The sequence below is a fragment of the Pogona vitticeps genome, chromosome 1 (genome assembly GCF_051106095.1).
Source record: "Pogona vitticeps strain Pit_001003342236 chromosome 1, PviZW2.1, whole genome shotgun sequence".
NCBI lineage: Eukaryota > Metazoa > Chordata > Lepidosauria > Squamata > Agamidae > Pogona > Pogona vitticeps.
The window spans coordinates 320,066,305-320,080,036 of NC_135783.1; the positions used below are offsets into that span (position 1 = coordinate 320,066,305).

Sequence of the window (13,732 nt, forward strand, 5' to 3'; positions counted from 1 at the left end):
TGCATGTTACACCCCCCCCCCATGAGCTGGGTACTAAGTTTACCAACCTCAGAAGTATGGAAAGCTGAGTTAACCTTGAGCCTGCTACCTGAGCCTGTTAGGATTGCCCTCAGGTCATGAGCAGAGTCATGACTGCAGTACTGCAATTTAATCACTGCAGTACGAGCTTATATGTTCTGGAGAGAAATTCTCCCTCAGGAACTGAGGTACTCTCTCTAGAGTAGACAGCAGTCCCAACAATCGCTGTCTGAATGTTTCCACTGTTTGTAAGAGGTGTATCTACCACAGGAACCTGCACAAATCTACCCATCAACGTGAGGTCAAACAAGACCTGATGTATCTGCCTTGGTATTTCTATGGTTCTGTACCCAATTACTATTTGTGGCCTGACTGGCATTTCTCTCCACCCACATATGAATATCTTGGGTACTATAGAGAGAAACCTCCCAGCTCTGTACACAGAATGCTAATTTGTTCCCCAATACCATCATTCTGGTATCCAGCACTGGGATCTCTGATGCACACTGGTGCTGACTCCATACTGAAATCCATGGAGCATGGGCAACCACAGAACTAGTGCTGGCTAAATGGAATAGACCAATTAGGCTGTCCACCTGCTACCCAAGTATGGCTCTGATTGCTCCGTATCAAGATCACCTTCAGCATGGTGACTTTGTAAAAGTCCTAAAGGAGTGGCAACTTGAGATGTTTTGCTCTCAGAAAACCAGTCACAGGATGTGAGGTCGAGTATTGACGCTGAGACATAGAGAGTGCTCTGTCTTCCATACTCCTTCTGTCTCCTTGAACCAGTCAGTTATGCAAAAGCAACACCATTGTAGCTACTCACAATCCTATTTAAAATAAAAATCAGCTAAAGATGCACAAAGACATCATACCACGCATTGATTTTGTACCCAGCTTTCGGCTTTGACATTGATTCTGGCATCCAAAAGGTCCAGACATATCTTGCAGTCTTAGGGCTGATCTTCGGAATTGGAGCCTGATTTTACCCAGGAGCCTGAATACAAGCTTGATTGGAAATTCAAGGGGTGACTTCATATTTCCCCCCGCTAAAAGACCCTCAGCTATGTCCAAAATAAAATAAAAACCAAGGTCTATATCTTGTGGGCTTTTTCCTGTTTAATTGGTTATGATGGATAGAGTGCAGCTTGAGGATGGGGCTGGAATGTTTGGGTTGTCTTTACCCACTAGAGAATGCCTGGGACTCAGACAATTGGTTTAAAAATGCCTGCCTGTCAGTCAGAGTAGGAGGGACAAACTAAGCTAAAAATGTCCTCCTAGTGTAGAGCATGAAAATATTATAAGTGCCAACATACTTTTTTTCTGCAAAAGTCAGGTGATGCCTGCTCATATGTGTGTTTTCAACTGGCTTGTCCAGACCAAGGCATTGGCATTCCTGTGTACTTTGAAGTGTGAGATACAGAAATCAGCATACTATCTCTGCCATTTACTTCAAGAAAATGAAGATACAAACATTCGAATAAAAGCTCTCAGGCCATCTGTCCAATTGTATAATCAAAAGTACTTCAGAAAGAAAGAAAAACTTAAACTAAAGGTTGTTGTTGTTTAATCATTAAGTCGTGTCCGACTCTTCGTGATCCCATGGACCAGAGCACACCAGACCCCCCCCCCCCCGTCTTCCACTGCCTCCTGGAGTTTGGTCAAATTCATGTTGGTAGCTTCGGTGACATCATCCAACTGTCTCGTCCTCTTGTCGTCCCCTTCTCCTCTTGCCTTCACAGTTTCCCAACATCAGGGTTTTTTCCAGGGAGTCTTCTCTTCTCATGAGATGGCCAAAGTATTGGAGCCTCAGCTTCAGGATCTGTCCTTCCAGTGAGCACTCAGCGTTGATTTCTTTCAAAATGGGTAGATTTGTTCTCTTTACAGTCCAGGGGACTCTCAAGAGTCTCCTCCAGCACCGCAACTGAAATGTATCCATTCTTTGGCGGTCAGCCTACTTTATAGTCCAGCTCTCACTTCCATTCATCGCTACTGGAAAAACCATAGCTTTGACTATGCAGACCTTTGTTGTCAAGGTGATGTCTCTGCTTTTAAAGATGTGTCGAGGTTTGTCATTGCTTTCCTCCCAAGTCTATGAGGGCTACTCCATTTCTTCTATGGGATTGTTGCCCACAATAGTAGATATGATAATCGTCTGAATTGAATAATACTCTTTTAGAAAAGATATAATACAGGAATATTCTCCTTTGGAATGAAACTGAGCAATTGCTTTATGATATTTTTAGTAAAAGACTTGTAGGGATTAGATTTAATTGCTTTGGGAACTATTTGGTTGTACTACTCTAGAAGAGGTAGAAGTGAAAATGAATCAGAAATAGAGTGATTTATTCTTTCATATAACACTTCAAAATTAGAGCATTGTTTTGATGATGATGATGATGATGATGATGATGATGATGATGATGATGATGATGATGATGATGATGATGATGATGATGATAATAATAGCATGCTGCCAAGTCGATTCCAACTTATGGAGACCCTTTACAGGGTTTTCTAGGTGAAGAATACACAGAAATGGTTTACCATTCCCCTTCTTCTGAAGCTGTCCTGGGACTGTGCAGTTGCCGATGGCTACACAGGCTAGCTGTTCTCCCAGGAGACACAGTGGAGAATTGAAATCCCAAGCTCTGGTTCTGCAGCCAGATACCTAAACCACTGAGTTATTCATATTATTTTATTTGGCTTTAATTCTTGTGCTTTGGCATAACATTATACTGTACCTTTACTCACACATAGAATTTTTTCCTATGATTTCTCTTAAAACAGCTGCTGATACTAAACTTCATATGTGTGGACCATTGTGATAGTGCAAGTTTGCAATCCATTTCATTAAGATTTTTGTTTCTCTGTCTTTCCCCTTTCTCATTCAAGCTCTGATGGCCAGCGTGGAGGATCTGATAATTAAGACAATACTTTCTGCTGAATTGGCAATAGCATCTGCCTGTAAAGCCTTTGTCCCACACCGTGGTGTTTGCTTTGGTAAGGAACTGAAGACACCTTAATTATTATAGTTTATGTTAATATGTGATACATTTCTAACTGCTGTTCTAGGGGCGATTGAACAGGTGGATGAATTGCACTTTATATTGTGGCATTAATGGACTTTCTACAGGCCATCTGAGGCTATATACAGCTGTACTTTGATGTTACAATGTAGTCACAACATAAGTGTCCATTCACTCCTATATGGACTGTTAGAGAACAACTGTTACCAATAAGCAGTGTTGTTTTTCTTAGTAATGTAATATTGGCATGAGGCCATCAACTAAATAAACAGCTGAGGCTTAAAATGAAAGAGAAGTTATTTGTTCAATTCACAGATGACCTTGTGGGTTCATTTTGCTAGCAAAATTATAACAAAGAAGCACTCAGCTAATTAATGGAATAACTGGCAACTGCTGTTAATAGGGATGAGGCAATTTATATTGGGTAGTGAAACTCCAGCTTTTTTCTTTTTTAAAAACAGTTTGAGCTCACAGCTGAGAGAAATACTCGGAACTGTGCGGAGAAATAGTCACTAGAAGAGCATAGGGTCATCAGAAATACAAGGAATTGAGACTGGGTTTTGTTTGTTTTGGAAACTCCCTGTACCTTGGGCTGCTTTCTTGTGACATCTACTGTAGTCTCTTTTCTTCTTTCACTTTCACTCTGTGTTTGTCAAATCTGGACAGTTCTAGTAATCACCAGTTAGATAGCCTTGACAACAATGATGACTGTCATGTTTTCTCCCAATTCTGGAGCTGAACAAAGTCCATGATTGTTCTCCGCTTCCTTATCCAAAGTTAGGAGCTTTAGTTTTTAAAAGAATTCATCAATTTCCTTTCTGCATACTTTATACTTGTCTCTACCATTATCTCCAGCCTTTTGTCATCCTTTTTTTTTTTAAATTAAGAACTTTCACCAGAGTTCTTTCCTTTATCAGGATGACATATCCCTCTAGTCTTGGATCCCCACTTCTGTACAGTATTTTCTCCAACCCCACAGTAGTCTATATAAAAAATGAAATTCCGTGCACTATTTTAAATATAGTACAGTGGGGTCTTGACTTAAGAACGGCTTGAGTTAAGAACATTTTGACTTAAGAACCGCTCTCATAGGAAAATATTGACTTGACTTAAGTACTTAGATTTGAGTTAAGAACTGAAAAAAAACCACGTGGGAGGCAGGGAAAGTGCAAAATGCGAACTTTCAGTTAACTGTTGGCCAGTGAAAAGGGTGCCTGTCTGCTTCCTCACTCCTCCCAGCGTTTAGAGAGTGGATTGGGAGTCTTCAGACTGCCTGGTACTGCCTGGACTGTATTTTCCCTGCCTTCCCTGAACCTTTCTTGACCTAAGAAAAAAAGAAACAAAATATACCCCTCTAGTGGTCGAAGGCGGAATAGCAGCTTCCCATTAGTTTGTATGGACGGAAAAGAGCAGATACGGATCAAATGGTTCTCAATGCATTCCTATGGGAAATGCAGATTTGACCTGAGAACTTTTTGACTTGAGAACCGCCTTCCAATACGGATTAAGTTCTCAAGTCAAGACCCCACTGTATATGATAGAATTATATAATGGTATTTTGAGACATGATGTTTTCTTCCCAACATCCTTTTTAATTCCCAGTGCTAAATTTGTTTCTTTGGTGGCTGGGTGTACTGAAAAGTGATTTTAATGGATTTGGGTACGATACTGAGTGGCAATATCTAATGTAAACCATATTAACACACAGTGTTGTGTCAAACCCAGTACAGTACTCTCTCTCTCTCTCTCTCTCTCTCTCTGTATGTATTTGTAACACATATAAAAACACATTTTCTTTACTGTTCACTTAGGATGATCTGCCATATTCTTGCTAGGTTAGAAAAATTCTTTTGGAGCTCTTCACAATGTGTGAAACACTGAACATCTGGCTGAAATTCTGGTCTAAGAATAAATTGACACTGTGCCTAAAATCTTCAGGGTACATTTTACAGTCAAGATTTCCCTGAACTTTAATAGAAGGAATAGAAGTGGATGACTCAGATGGGATATCTGGAGTCCTACATCAAGAATCTGACTTTGTTACTGTCAGGCTGTGATGATGCCGAATTTGAGAATCCACAAATGGAAGTACTCTCAGAATTTGTCATACATAATCATTTAGATGGCTAAGTAAAACCCAGAGACTCTTTATAGCTCACAGAAGTCCAGGTATATTTTTTAAAGGTGCTGGAAAAGATGATTTGTACAGAGTCTGTAAGTTCAGCATTCTGAGGAAAAGGGTGTTCTGCTGGCTTGGTTATTTTTTTTTCTGTGGTTGTGTTTTGAAGGGTTGTACCTACCACATGGCGGCAGTAGAGCTTACATCTGGTAGGGTTTTTATACTGAGCTATGTGCTGGCAAAGAAAGGAGAGCTCACTGGCAAAGAAGTTGGGAATGGTTCCAAAAAGTAGCGGCTGGTACCACTGTGTGCCTTCTCCCACTTTCCAGTACCTGCTGCTCAGCCTTCCCTTTGGCAACCACCTCCTGCTTCTTGCAACTCGTTGTGCAAACACAGGATAGAAGCCACAGTGCTGGAAATTGCAGAGTCCAGAAGCATTATATTCCAGTGCCCTTGATCTTCTCAAGGGTTAGTATTTATGAAGCCTTCCCATTCTTGTTAGAAAGACAATGAATAATGTCTTAGCTTCATATAGACATCCCACAGATGTGGAACTTGGTAATGCTATGGTTTATTACATTATTTATACTAAAATACATACTTGAGTTAGGAATTTGGGTAAATGCATGCTGCTGAAAAGCAGAATTGCATAAAAAATTGTGGTGATAAGGAAAACAAATTATAATCCTCCCTGCATTTTTAGGACCCTCCTTCAACATAAACCATGGCACCCATCCTTCCGAAGCTTTGCAGGTTTGTTACTTGGGGCCACCTCTATGCTCTCTGTCATTTTCAAAACAAAGGTCTGTTAACAGCTGGGGGGGGGGGAAATCATTGAGTCATTTTTGGATATTCTTCAAAGGTGAAACCTGCTGTTGTGCAAAACTCCCTGCGTGTATTCATCTGAAACTTGGCAGCCTTCATTAACTTAGAAGAAGCAACTTTAACTGAGTTTTTCCCCCCAGGTTCTGCCAAAAATAAAGAGGTTATTGGCAGTTTTTTCATAGATGAAACTTGAAAATTGCATAATACAGTCCTCCTGAACCTGTTTGGTTGCAGTTTAATGCCCTCCTAAGAAAGAGATATGCTTGCAACTTTCATCCAGCTTTAGGAAAATAACAGAAAAAAAGTTAACTTTTTGAAATGTGAGTGAGGAGAACCCCAGTGGGAGACAGGAACCCTTGGATTGATCTTGCTACTGTAGTTGCAAATCACTCTAAGGCAACGTGGATCTTTTCTGAAACACCTAACAGGAGTATGAAATGAATTTTAGAGTTGGTGCACATCCCTAGTATATCTGGAGCGAATCAGATTTTCTATATATATGTTTTCGATTTGTATTATTCATTTTTATGTGTACTTCTCAAAAGAAGGGGTAAAGAGCTGTAGACAGAAGCTGAAACCCAATCCCTGGTGACTGGAAGCTCTTCTTTTGATTCTTAGTATTGTAGCAAACATAGTCTTTGTACTTTTCTTTCTTTCTTTCTTTCTTTCTTTCTTTTATTTTATTTTATTTTATTTTATTTTATTTTATTTTATTTTATTTTTACCCCGCCCTTCTAGACCATGTCTACTCTTAATATTCTTTTCATAGACAGCTAGAAATTTAATGGTTTTAGAAAAGCAAAGAATATTGATTACCCGCACTCAGTATCAGATTTCACACTGTTACGATGTTAGTCTGGAATACACACACAGGCGTATGAGATGCCTACTTGCTATCCAATGCCTACTACTATACCCAGTGTGGCATAGCGAATAGAATGATGGACTAGGACTCAGGAGGCCTGGATGTGTGAATCCCTGCTCAGCCACAAAGCTCACTGGGGGTATGCAACTGGTAAAGCCACTCCTTAAATTTCTCACTCACTTTGAAAGCCCTATTAGAGTTACTATCAGTTCTGACTTGATGGCACATAACATAACAAACTTACTTCCTTGTTTTTCAATCTTTAAAATATAGAAAAATATCTATTTCCCCCTTTTTTCTGTGACCAAGAAGGGTAAAAATATTTTCCATTAAAAACAAGAACTAAGGTCTTATTGAAAACTCTGTGATAATATATTTGCATATGAGCTGGTTATATGTAATTGTAACATTACTGTATTTCTTTTAGTTCTTCCCTGCTGTTGTACCATTTGTTACATCACCTGTCCTTGGCTTCCTCAACCAGTCCTTGTAATGGCACGAGTACACTTTATGTGGACAGTTTTTTTGATTCTGGTTTTTAATATGCTTGGTTTGGGGTTGTGTATTCTGTTTGCCAGGACCTAGAAGTTCTGTTCCATATGAATTTGGTAGCCTTGTTAATGGAAATGCGCATGATTTCAGTTTTTATTTGTGAGGAGAAATAAGAGAGCAAAAGAATTATAGTTTACATAAAACAATAACCGCCCAGAATAGACCCGTTCTAGATAGGTGGTATATAAATCTAATGAATAAATAAATAGAATAAATAAATAAATAGCATATTTGTCCAGCAGCTTATATTTGACTTGTATTTTTAATGTCATAGAATGTATAATAGGTAGTAGTCCTCAAAGGCCCACAGTTGTCCTACCACAAATATTTGGTAAAGTTATGAACAAAGAAAAGAAAGTGAGGGATAACCTCCATTAGTATAATGCATTTTTAATCTTTGATGGGGGAAACATCTCTCTCTTGTAAATGCCAACTAGCCTGATATTGGAGATTAACTACCTTGCAGGCCATGGTGATTTAACTCTAGTCTCTCTAGAGACTTGCAGGTATTATGGCAAGGCATTAATTTGGCAGGTAGTCTGGAAAATGACACTGTTCAGTGTTCTGATGTGAAGGCTGCATAACCTGTATACCAAGTCAAAAGGACTCTTTCTTTTTGGGAAGAATGGACAAAATGGGCGCATTTTCTTCTGAAAGGGAAAAGGTAATTGGGATAAAGCAGCTTTACCCACGATTTGGCCTGACGGTACATAGGCTATGGATTTGAATAGCCTAAGGAATGAGGATGAGACTAATATCTTTTTGCTTTTAAGAGAACCTAGCCTTTCACCGTTTGTACCTATTCAGGGAGGCATCTGGGAGTTAAAGGAGGGAGAGTGGGAGCTTTCAGCACTCCAAGCAGACCATTACAGAGGTGATTCAGCAGGAAAAGGAGGGAGGAGATTGGTATATTGCGGAGCAAGTCTGTTAAAGGTTTCATTGTTTTGACTTCTGGAGTCTGCTTCTGGGTGGGCATAGAAAAGCTCTGTTATGGCACACACCAAATACTTCGAAGCACTGCGAAACCTTTCCCTGGGGGCAAGAGGGAAGTTAGGACAAAGGTGCAAACTTCATTTTCTGACTCATTTTTCACGTCTGCACCCATTCTGTTCCGTGAAATAAGAGTCTAGGCTATGTGTAATTATATCCCTGTTCCATATTCCATTTCCAAGACTGTTTATAGAGGGAATGTATTCTTTTGGAGCAGTGTCCAGGACATTTTCAAAATTCAGGTGGCTCTATAATTGAGAAGAAAGTATTTTTATCCTAAAAACATATTACTATAACCCTTGTATTGACAGTAATTATGTTAGTACTAGTTTTTAAAAGCAGATGGAATAGAAAACATTTTATTACTATAAGTTATCAATTTCCAAATGAAATAACACTTCTGGCTCAGTGAGTGATTTCCTTATGAAATTGTATCATAATATGGCTCGAATTATATAGTGAATGTTGTATATAACTATAAACTATATAGTACATGGAATAATTGATTGGATTAGTGTTTCCCCTGAAAATCATCATAGTGCAGATCAAGGTTCCCTCTCAGGCTCATGCCTCTGCCTCCCTCTGTGCAGTTTCCTCCTCCTCCACACTAAGAGTGTTCAGCCTCTTTGGTTCCACTTGCAAAGGAATCCTTCACCCAGGAGATGTGAAGTCACATGTGGGAGAGGCACGGCCCTACTCTGCAGGGCTGAAAATTAGAGAGTGCATTGGTGCAGATGTTTGGAGCACTCTGTTAAAGTTTCATATGCAAAACGTTCAAAATTCAATGTATCTCTCTGTCCAGCGAATATGATGGTTATTGTGAGAGATAGTTTATTGTGTATCTTTTGGCTTCCAGATTTGAGTTGGAGAGACATTGTTCTAAGCACTGAAAAATGATTGTCATTTCATGTGCACAAAACTGCCTTGAGGAACTTGAAAGATCTGCAAGTCTTTTTAAAGCCAAAGCTACCTAAGAAAAATCCCAAAGGTTCAGTTAGAGTCTCATTGGCATGGTAATAGAATCCGATCTAGTTTGTTTGTTTAAAATATTTTCTCCTTAAAAGACTCAGTGTGGCTTGCATCATTAAAAAACAATATTAATGCTAAGAACAGTGAGTATAGAAATGCTGAAAAGGATCACACAAATGCTGTACTAAAAAATGTAAGTAACAACACATTCAAAGCAGTAGGGTACAACAATAATTTTAAAAGCCTACTCAGGTAAGCCAGTCACTCAGGGAAAGGTCTATGCCTGCTTGTGGAAGGATAGCAAAGATTGGGGCCAGCCTCATCTGTGGGAGAGAGTTCCAAAGTTTGGGAGCAGCAACAGAGAAGGCCCTCTCCCACGTGTCCACCAAATGTACCTGTGATGGTCGCGGGACTGAGAAAGGTCTCTCCTGATGATCTTAACGCTCAGTTAGGCTCATAAAGAGTGATGCGGTCCTGGAGATAGCTTGGGCCCAAACCATGTACGGCTTTATAGGTTAGAATCACACCTTGAATTCAGCCCAGAAATGGATTGGCAGCCACTGGAGCTGCTATAACAGGGGCATGTGAGCCCTGTAACCAGCCCCAGTCAGCAGTCTGACTGCTGCATTTTGGACCCACTGAAGTTTCCTGATACTTACAGAGGTTACTTATTTAGCTTGCAGAGATTCTGGGAAAGATCCAGCCATTAGATGTGAAGTGCCATCCTTTGATATAGGGAGATTCCCCTTTACATACTGTTCAGGAGAACTTGTTATATCCAGTCAGTGTCAGGGGCTAACTGTGGGATCCCCATTCAGATTATGTTTTGCTTTTTCTGTATGGAATTATGTGGAGGGGAGCAAAAGTGGTTCATAAATTAGTCACATAGCTTGACACTTTTCTGAGCTGATTTGGCTCATTCAGGGTTTTGTCCCATAACACACCTTTTCACAATTGGCAAGAATGTGCTGTGAGTAAAGCCAGCTCCTGATTAAGCTGCGCAGTTTAAGGAATGATTTTCAAATTACAGAGCTCATTTAGAGCTTTGATACTATTGGGACTGCTGATATTAGGGTCATACCTTTGGCATCATTAAGCCCTAGGAGGTTGGAAAGCATGGGCATGATTTCTGTTATGTCCCCCCCTCCCATCTCATTGTGATTTTAAAAAAAAGCCAGTAATGTAAAGAAAATCATGTCAGATTTCTTCTAAATTTCTCACTGACCAGTTAGCAATAAAACTTTCAAATTAAGGCCAGTTATTCCTATATAAATATGATATAGGAATATGCTGTTTTTGCCCAGTTGCTGTCAGATTTAGGCTTCAGCCAAGGCCAGCTCTGTCATAAGTTGAAGTGAGGCAGTCACTTCAGAGCAATGTCATTGTGGGAGCAGAACTGGCATTGCCACACACTGTTCACTTCTTGAAACCCACATAATGCCTGGCTCCACAGTGGTTATTAGGGCCAAGGCATTGTGGGAACGGGCCAAATGGCTGCCCCTGCTGCAGTGCTTTGTCTCTGAGCTTTCCTCAGAGTTAGCCACTGTAAACAAGTGGATAAGAAGTGGCTGAGCTATAGAAATGGCATGAAGGAGCAAGGATTCTCCACCCTCCACACCTGACCATTTGATGTTGCTTTAGAAGTGGGTCACCATGCAGTGGGAAATTGTGTTTCTTCTTACCTTGGTTGATGGGAGAGCTTGTGATTCCAGCATTTGTAAAACATTAAGCGATAGCATTTCTTCCTTCATTCTTATTATAGATGATATTAGTACTATCAGAGCCAGTTGTGGCACTTAATTGTTTCTTGTGAAGGAAAGAAGGAAAATGTTTCTATGTTTAAGAATCTGGAAGGCTTGTTTGCAAACTCTTCTTTCAAGAGGACACTCAGGTTGCTGAAACTGGTCAGCAGCAGTCCCTATCTTTTTAAGTCCTCTCAAACAGTGAAGAAAGACTATAAAGAGGAAATAGTTACTTGCTGTTTGTAGATGCTGGTGCAAGTGGAAAGTTAGAAAAACATCTAAGGGAACCTGATTCTAAGGTCTTTTTTCCGTTTTGCTCATAACATCTAGTGCAATATGAGCTGTCAGTCCTAGTGCATCAGGCTGAGAGGAAGATATCCCAGAACACTGCCCTCCTTTAATCAATCCTCTTTCTCTAATCCCTTTACAAAGGGGAGCGACATTGCGAAGCCTGGCTGTTGCAAGCAGCTGTAAATGAGGCGCCTGAATTTCTTGTACAGTTCCCAAGCTATCCTTTTTCTCTTAAGTCCCAATAGGTCTCTGTGTTTGGTGTGACATGTTCTCCAGGATGGCAGTAAATACTTCATGACCTCTGTCCACACTTGAAGCATCTTTCTCAAACAATGTGTATAGCTGTGCATATGCATCTTCATACAGTTGAGATAGATGTAGACCTACTGACATGGTGACGTTTTAAAGAACGCAGATATTACTTGTGATTCGAAGAGTTTTCTGAATGAAGATGTTGGAACGGTAGTGTGTACAAAGAAACAGTTTCAGTAATGTCTTGTAAAGGTCACACATTTTAAGACTTCACGAGTGAGAGATAACACTTTATTGGTTTCATGAAGCAGGTGGAGAAAATGCTGGGTTAACAACCTATTGGCTGAAGCCATGAATAGTGTGTGTTGCATGGAAAATGCAGGTGGGAATAAACTTTCCATTATTTTCTTCCCTGTGTCTCTGAATCAAAGCAGGTGCTATTGTTAGCACATCACCAGAAAAAAAAAACCACAGTGTTGCTTCTATGAAGTCTTCTCCCAGTATTGTGTCTGACCATTTAGAATATAAACAAAGAGATCTTCCAGAGGGAGCATTTGTACCACCTTGTTCTTTCTCCTCTTTATTGCTTCCTTTTGAAAAAGCATGGGGTTTACTAGGATTCATGTCCAAATACTTTTGTGCCATTAAATAGCTTCAGCATAAATTGCATTTGCTGGGACAGATGGCCTGTAGCCGAGGAAGGTTGGTGAAAGGAAGATGCAGTGGCAATACCTATGCCTTGATTGAGGCAAAAACTAGATTTCCAAAGTGAGAAGAATGAGAGAATGGCAGTGGTGGTATGCTGGTTCTGCCTCCCTCCCCATCTGCAATGACTAGAACAATCAAACATCCAGCATCTGTCAAAGCACTTTTTTGTGCTCATCTGCAGCTTAGCAGGGAGCAAGTGAATGGGCATGAATCCTAAGGTGACTTTTGCAAGTTCTGTCTGGTGTGTGTGCAGTGAATCACTTCCTTCTCTCCACCTCCATTCTTGTTTTGTTCTTAATTGGTGGAAGTTAAATTACCTTTTATATTGACCTTAGATCTTGTCTGCCTCAGAAGTGTCTCAGTGCTAAACTCCTCCTACCAATGTAAAGCAATAAAAAAATAAGCCAAAGGTTTTGGAAGGGACGGAAAAGGGTCTGCAAATCTATTAAAAAGAGTGGTACAAAGGAAAAGAAGATTAATGTTAACTTGATGCTGGGGTAGCTTCCATTAGGACTGGTCTTAATAAAGAAGTTAAAATGGTAGAAGCTTTCATTTTGGAAGAGCACTCCCTATACTGTTGTGTATCTTTTGGTGACCATCACAGAACAGTTCTAACATTATACAGTTAGATTTTTATTGCATGCAGGTTGGTTTTTTCTCCACATACACACCTGCCCCAACCTTTTACAGTTTCTCTTGCTCCTATGTTGTTGTAGATATGGTAGACTTCTTAACAAGCAAACAGTCAAAAATAGTGTGGCAGAAGAGCTGTGCATAGAAATATGTTGAAGAAAACTATTGGAATGTGCATCTTCCAAGGTTCCATGGGTGTTGAAGGCCACACAGCCCCAATAGCACCAGATTTTATCCCCCCCCCAGTTTATAAATTGTACAGCTTCTAAAAAAATACTTTTTAACAGGTTCTGGGGAGTGGCTTACCATTTGAATAGCAATTTTTAAGAGGGTCTGGGGAGGCCTGATGGCTGCATGTGGTCTGTAGGCTTCCCTGCCACAGATGCTGGTGTCTGTGATGAGAAGGGGCTCTGGAAGACAGATTTTTTTATTATCTATTTCTTATCCATGTACATCTTTTGCTTTCCTGCCCATCGTATTGTATTCATTTTTTAATATGTTGTTCTGAAATTTCTCTAAATAAAGTGTTTGTAGCTCTGACCTAAAAATTTTGGTTTTGTAGGGTCTGTGTATATGACCAACTTACAATAGGATAGTTTTCTGTTATGTGATTGGCTGGACTACCACAAACACAGTATGCTTGTGTTGTCTTACCTGCTTCTCCCATGCTGTCTTAGTTATTATTCATCTAATTTGAATGATTGACAAACTTTAATTTTCTTGATACCTGCCCCTC

General features: G+C 40.0%; 1 protein-coding gene across 15 annotated transcripts in view; it reads left to right on the top strand.

Moving 5' to 3' along the window:
• TTLL5 (tubulin tyrosine ligase like 5) overlaps positions 1-13,732 on the top strand; it is a 209,563-nt gene that overhangs the window by 22,208 nt on the left and 173,623 nt on the right. For all 15 annotated transcript variants that reach the window (XR_013544935.1, XM_020793842.3, XM_020793848.3 and 12 more), the window contains one exon: positions 2,917-3,024. Coding sequence is in view for 14 of the 15 variants with exons in the window: in XM_020793842.3 (XP_020649501.3) it covers positions 2,917-3,024 (108 nt within the window). In the remaining variant the exon portion in view is untranslated. The remainder of the gene's footprint in view (positions 1-2,916; positions 3,025-13,732) is intronic.